The 7,221-nt window shown below is 42.2% G+C and overlaps 1 protein-coding gene across 2 annotated transcripts; it reads left to right on the top strand.

Annotated features, from left to right (window-relative positions):
• The first annotated feature begins 2,720 nt into the window (after positions 1 to 2,720).
• Positions 2,721 to 4,210, top strand: LOC138788186 (E3 ubiquitin/ISG15 ligase TRIM25-like). Of its 2 annotated transcripts, XM_069965823.1 has the most exons (2): positions 2,738 to 3,642; positions 3,783 to 3,923. In XM_069965823.1, the coding sequence occupies exons 1-2, from the start codon at positions 2,745 to 2,747 to the stop codon at positions 3,821 to 3,823; spliced, it is 939 nt and encodes a 312-aa protein (XP_069821924.1). In that variant the 5' UTR covers positions 2,738 to 2,744; the 3' UTR covers positions 3,824 to 3,923. The 2 variants fall into 2 exon arrangements, with proteins under 2 accessions (XP_069821933.1, XP_069821924.1); XM_069965832.1 differs by having other exon boundaries at positions 2,721 to 4,210.
• The last annotated feature ends 3,011 nt before the right edge of the window (positions 4,211 to 7,221 follow it).

A 7,221-nucleotide genomic window follows, 5' to 3' on the forward strand; every position in this document is an offset into this window, starting at 1 on the left:
TTATAGCAAGATGGGTGGAAGACGCCCCCAGGTGGTTAGGTGCCAACCCTCATTGCTGGGTTGACATATGCCGGGGTCTAGTTTTGGACACCATTATAGGCTACTATAGAAGCTGCAGAAGCTGATACACGTGGAATGTTTGCTTTAGCACAGGACATTGGTCTGGCTTGTATTTTGAACCTGAGGTTATCATTATCACTTATATTTTCTACAATGCCTTAAAGGGGTAGCTCACTCAAAAAAAAAATCTTTCAAATCAACTGGTGCCAGAAAGTGCCAAAGATTTGTAATTAACTTCTATTAAACAACTCAGGTCTTCCAGTACTTATCAGCGTCTGTATGTCCTACAGGAAGTGCAGTCTGGAGAACAAGAGAGGTTTTCTATGGGGATTTGCTGCTGCTCTGGACAGTTCCTGACATGGACAGAGGTGGCAGCAGAGAGCACTTTGTCAGACTGGAGAGAATACGCCACTTCCTGCAGGACTTACAACAGCTGATAAGTACTGGAAGACTGGAGATTTTTTTTAATTAAAGTAAATTAGAAATTTTTGCCACTTTCTGACACTTGTTGATTTAAAGATTTTATAATTTTTTTTCTTAAATAGCTCTTTAGTGCCTGTAAAGTGGTGCATTTGCTTTAAGGTCTACTCCGGCCGGTTCTGAAGGCGTCTATGTATCATCTAACAATATATAGATTTCCGCTCTAATCTGATTCAATAGCTGATATTTTATGTAGATGACACTTGTGTCACATGATTTGTGTCTAAACAATAAATAAGCAAATATATAGAGACTTGGACCAAGTGTTTCCATGTTGTTTTTATCCACAAAGATTTTGGTGCCGAACACCAACACTAAAATTAAATGACATCTAATAACCAAAAGGGGAATCGAGGACAGAAGAGGAACATCAAATACCATACAAAAGAGTCTGAGAATATTTGAAATCAGACGTATTATTATCTTTGAGTGAATGTGAGTGTCCACCATATCTGGATGATAATGTCCTATGAAGAGGAGTGCTTGCCTCCCCCGAACAGATAATTTGCAGTTGTACCAGGTGTCGGCACTATACTGATCAGGCATTGATGGTCTAAGCCAGGGGCGTCGCTAGGCATGAATATTTGGCATTCAAGCCTCGAATGAATTAGTTTATTTTCCTCCCACCACAGCCGGCCATAATGGCGCCAAGCTCCTGCCAAGCCACGCTTTTTCATCTCAGCATCTCAGCATCTCAGTGTGTGGGGGCAATGGGGGTCAGGTGGGGAAGTGCACGTGGGGTGGAATGGGGTAAAGTGCGGTGTTATGTGAGTGGGGGATGGGGGTCAGGTGGGGAAGTGTATGTGGGGGGAATGGGGTCAGGTGTGGTACTATGTGTGTGGGGGTCAGGTGAGGTAGTGTAGGAAGAATGAGGGTCAGGAGGGGTAGTATGTGTGTGGGGGATATGGGTCAGGAGGGGTAGTATGTGTGTGAGGTATATGGGTCAGGTGGGAGGATATGTATGGGAGGGTCAGGTGGGGTAGTGTGTGTGGGTCAGGTAGTGTGTATGTAGGGGGTCAGGTGGGGTAGTGGGGGGGGATCGTTATTAAACGATAATTGTTCTGTGTAATTGCAGGCAACGGTCGAAAAATCGTTCGTATGTCGTTGATCGTTGATTTAGATCTGAACCTAAAATTATTGTTAATTGTTCGCTTATCGTTCACTGTAATTCCATATTCGTTCGCTCCAGTTCAGCATTTTTTCACTAATCATTCAGTGTAATAGCACATTGCCTGCTGGGATAAGAAGGAATAAACGATCATAGTAACGATGGCAATAACTAACGATCCCGCAAAAACTGGTCCCGGATCACTCGGATGGCAGTCACTGTTTAAATATCGATTGCCATGTGTAGAATTGTTCTAAACTATTAAATAATTTCTTGCATCATAATAGATCGGGCTGTGTTCACACAATGATTTTTAACAGCTGTCATTTGATACTCAAAATAACGGCCATTGTTAAACATACTTTGGCACCTGTCCTTGTAATGACAGCTGTTGGTACATTAATTAAGGAAGAGCTAAAAATCTATTTTCTTACAAAAAAAAACAAAACAAAAACACCACACCCTCAGCATGAAAAAACTGCCACAGAACCTCAAAAATGCCAGAAGGGAGAGAAAAATGGCACCCCAAAAAACACTGGGGAAGATTTATCAAACATAGTGTAAAGTGAATCTGGCTAAGTTGCCCCTAGCAACCAATCAGATTCCTCCTTTCATTTTCCAAAGTGAGTGAGGAATGAAAGGAGGAGTCTGATTGGTTGCTAGGGGCAACTGGGCCTGTTTCACTTTACACCAAGTTTGATAAATCTCCCCCCACTGTGTGTAAGGCAAATCATAAACTTCATAAAATTGATTTTAAGCTAACATCTTTTGGCTCCCCAGCGCTTACTTCTTCTATTCTTTAAGTCTTCGTTGTGGTGTAAGAAAGGTGTCACTGAATGTTGTGAGCATTGCATACAGAAGTCTAGTGATGCTCTAAACCCCTAATAATACACATAGGCAAATTATAGCAAACTCAATAGTTGTTCTCTGTGGCTTCTGCATGGGTTACGAGCAATATACACAGAATATTTCTTCACAGCACATGGATCTTATCGTTAGGAGAAGGTAAACCCCTCCCTCGCTGGTAAATTTGGCTCACACACAGTGGGTGTTTCTCACATAACACTATTTCCTTTTCCTTCTTCTGCTGTCAGTGATGGCGTCTGCCGGTCTGAGAAAACAGCTGGAATGTTCCATCTGTCTGAACCTTTATACAGATCCTGTAACCCTGAGATGTGGACACAACTTCTGCCGGGACTGTATTGATCAGGTCCTGAATACACAGGACGGGGCTGGAGTTTATTCCTGTCCTGAATGTAGAGAAGAGTTTCCGGAGCGTCCGACACTGCAGAAGAACATAACTCTGTGTAATATAGTGCAGGATTTCCTGTCTACTCAGCCCCATGAGGAGGAGATCACCGGGATCTGCTGCACTTACTGTATTCACTCTCCTGTACCTGCTGTGAGATCCTGTCTGCTGTGTGAGGCTTCTCTGTGTGATAATCACCTGAGAGCTCACAGCAAGTCACCAGAACACGTCCTGACCGATCCCAGCACTTCCCTGGAGAAGAGGAAATGTTCTGTCCATAAGAAGGTCCTGGAATATTACTGCACTGAGGACAATGCTTGTATCTGTGTGTCCTGCAGTTTGGCCGGAGAACATCGAGGACACCAGGTGGAGATGCTGGATGAGGCCTCTGAGAAGAAGAAGGAGAAACTGAGAAATGTTCTGCAGAAACTGATCACAAAGAGAGAGGAGACTGAGGAAAGAGTCCGGAGTGCAAAGGGGCACAGGAAAAAAGCTCAAGAAAAAGCATCTGGAGAAGCCGAGAGAGTCACTGCCCTGTTTATAGACATTAGGAGACGGCTGGACGACCTGGAGAAGAGGGTCCTGAGTGAGATCTCCAGGCAGGAGGAGAAGATGTCACTGTCACTGTCTGATGTCATCCAGAAGCTGGAAGTAAAGAAGGACGAGCTGTCCAGGAGGATGAGACACATTGAGGAGCTGTGTAACATGGCGGATCCACTGACTGTCTTACAGGATCCAGACACAGGTGACTTGTGTGATCCTGAGGAGGAGGGAGGTGATGAGGAGAAAGGGGGCCATAATGGGAGTGATCAGGGTCTGATCTCACACATATCCCAAACATTATGTGCCATAATAAGAGATATAAATGTAACCTTCTGTACACAGGGTCCTGCAGACATATTACTGGATGGAAACACAGCCCATAATAATCTCCTTATATCAGATGATCTGAAAACAGCAAATTGGACTAATATTGCTCAGAATCGGTCTGAAGAATTTCCAAAGGTGAAAAGCAACTTCGGATTGTTCGAGAATCGGGAATCCCCCTACAACTTAGGGTTCCAGAATTTCCCTCAAGAGAAATGCGGCTTTGGGTTCCTGAATCTCCCTCAAGAGAAACACGCCTTTGGACTCCGGAAGCACTCTCAAGAGAAACACGCCTTTGGACTCCGAATTACCCTAATTGGAAATGTGACTTTGAAGACGAGCCTTCTCCTCAGATGAGAAGCTGCAGTAGATTCCAGGACTGTCCTCAGGTGATGAGCAGGAACAGCTTCTCCTCAGGACGACATTACTGGGATGTGGAGATAAGTAGATCAGGAGTATGGAGGGTGGGGATGTGTTATCCCAGTATAGACAGGAGGGGAGGTCAGTCATATATTGGAGATAATAACAAGTCCTGGGGTCTATGCACAGAGCAGGTACATAGTAATGGACATTCAGTGAGACATAATAGTAAAGTGATCCAGTTACCTGACCAGATCTCCAGTGATCGAGTCAGGATCTGTCTGGATTATGAGGCCGGGCAGCTGTCCTTCTATGAGCTGTGTGACCCCATCAGACACTTACACACCTTCACCGCCACCTTCACCGAGCCCCTTCATGCTGTATTATATGTACAGGGAGGGTCTATAAAGATTTTGGGTGGGAAGAAATAACATGACAGCGCAGTTAAATGTGGAGACTCCAGGTAGGAATGACTGGTATCACGTTTCAATGCACTCAATTCGCTCACACTAAGAGATAAGCAAAGTTGCTGATTATTGGAGTATGTCTGAACTCGAACACTCAGCATTTCACTCCAACTGCCTGGAGAATTTGGATGCAGCCATAGGAAGTCCAAAGGCCATAGGCTTTATTCGCGCCCTCCTGGCAGCCCTAGGGCTACATCCAACTTCTCCAGCCACCGGAAGTCAAATGCTGAGCGTTTGGGTTCGGACAAACCCAAAATTTGAGCAAGTTTTCTCATCACTACTCGCAAAGTAACAAAGGGCTCTTGCTTCTCGTTTAATACAAAAAAAAGTATATTGAGCACAAAATGGGGAGGATCCTCACTACAGAAGAATTATAGTATATTCAAGCTAAGCAAAGTTACCATAGCCTGACTGTGTGTATTACACGTATATAGTAATCTTTGCCTTCAGCTATGGCAAAACTACATTTCCCTCCGTGCCTGGACAGCAAAAGCTTTCTATAGATCTATAGATTTCTACGCTTTTTCCATTTGATGTGATCTCATTGCTTTATTACAATTGTTATTACACATGGGGTTGATAGCTAAGTAACCATATTGTCTATAGATCTATTTTTAGGTACCTATGTTCTACGAGGATTAGCAGTACTGTATCGTATTCACTATATACCAGAGTTATCATGATATATTATGTAATGTGCTTTTCATTATTCACCCCATATATACCAGGTTGTCTTAAAATAAGTCATACTGATTTGTATTTGCACACTGAAATGATTTCTACCGCTGCCTACATTTCCCATAATGCCTCTTGCTTTGCAAAAAAAGGGAGTGGAATCTCATCTGTGCAGTTCCCCTTAAAGGGGTTATCCAGCGCAACAAAAACATGGCCACTTTCCCACTACTGTTGTCTCCAGTTTGGGTGGGGTTTAGAAACTCAGTTCCATTGAAGTAAATGGAGCTTAATTGCAAACCGCACCTGAACTGGAGACAACAGTAGGGGGAAAAGTGGCCATGTTTTTGTAGCGTTGGATAACCCCTTTAATGATATCACTGGCTAATATAATCACCTGCCTAGACACTAGCAGCTTGCACATAGGTGGGTTAAGGGTCAGTTCACATTCTGTGCAGTTTTGATGCATTTTTTAGAGAGATATTGTGATGAGAAGATGGTGATTTACCTGTAATCCCTAATAAAGTATTTCATAAACATTTGAAGCCTTCTGTCTGTGCTCTTCCGATGTTTTCCAAAATGGTTGAGAGCATTACACCATTTGGCTGTGTTCACACACCGTCGAAATGAAGGACATTTTTATTGAACGACTGTAGTTTAGCATTTCAACTGTATGCAAACCTAGCCTTTTACTGTGATTATCTGAAAAAAAAAAAAATTTCACAGCAATTTTGGGGAAAACAAACAAATGGCGCTATAAGAATAGTGATGTTGAGTGTGCAGGATATGGGGGGAAAACCAAAACCTGCAGTGCTTAATAATATCTAATAGATGTATATATCATCAAGCTGAGGATGAGTGTGCCCTCTGGTGGAGATCCTACACAATGTACAGTATCTGTGAGCAAATGGAGCTCAGTTGCTAAGAACTAATTTATAGCAAGTTTAGTTGAAGAAGCACTCAGGTGATTAGGTGCAAACGCTCCTTGTTGGTTTTAGGCTGGGTTCACACTACGTTTTTGCAATCTGTTCTATTCATGCGTTTTTTTTGCAAAAAACACATGAAAAAAATGCATGCATGTGTGTGCATCAGTTTTGATCCATTTTTCTATTGAATTCCATTAGAACAAAAACGGATCAGTTTTTTTTAACGGACACAAAAATATAGTCAACTACGTTTTTGTATATGTTAAAAAAAAACGGATCCGTTTTGATCCGTTATTTTTCATAATGGAATTCAATGAAAAAAACGGATCAAAATGGATGCACACACATGCATCCGTTTTTCATCCGTTTTTTTTTTTTTTTTTTGCAAAAACGTAGTGTGAACCTAGCCTTATATATGTCGCGGTCCAGTTAGGACACCATTGTAGGTTTCACAATTATTTCTATCTACAAATAGTTTGATGCAAAAATCCAACATCAAAATTAAATAACACAGGGCCAAAATGGGAACCGAGGACAGAAAAGTAACTGGGGTCATCAATGAGTTAATATGTTTCCACGTCACTCTCCCTCCTTTTATCCGCAATCCCTCTGATCGTTGCCATGAATAAGGGACAATTTACACTGAAAAATTATCTGCCAAAGATTTGAAGCCAAAGCCAGGAATGGATTTGAAAAGAGGAAAAATCAGGCTTTTCTTTATAACCTGATCTCTGTTTATAGTCTGTTTCTGGCTTTGGCTTCAAATCTTTGTCAGATAATCTTTATGTGTAAATGGATCCTAAGGTTCCAAAATAACCTAAAACAATTTGATATTAGACATATTAGCATTGTTGGGTGATGGTCCTTTTACACGGAGCGATAATTCGCTCGATCGTACGATTACCGATTTCGAGGTAAAGTTTTTATTTATAACGATCAGCGTTTTATAACGATCAGCGTTTAGACGACTGTGAACGACTGTTTACACGGAACGATCTGAGAATTTTTTGCGAACGACCAACGACGATTGGA

This window comes from Dendropsophus ebraccatus, chromosome 1, assembly GCF_027789765.1.
Source record: "Dendropsophus ebraccatus isolate aDenEbr1 chromosome 1, aDenEbr1.pat, whole genome shotgun sequence".
In the NCBI taxonomy this organism is placed as follows: Eukaryota; Metazoa; Chordata; class Amphibia; order Anura; family Hylidae; genus Dendropsophus; species Dendropsophus ebraccatus.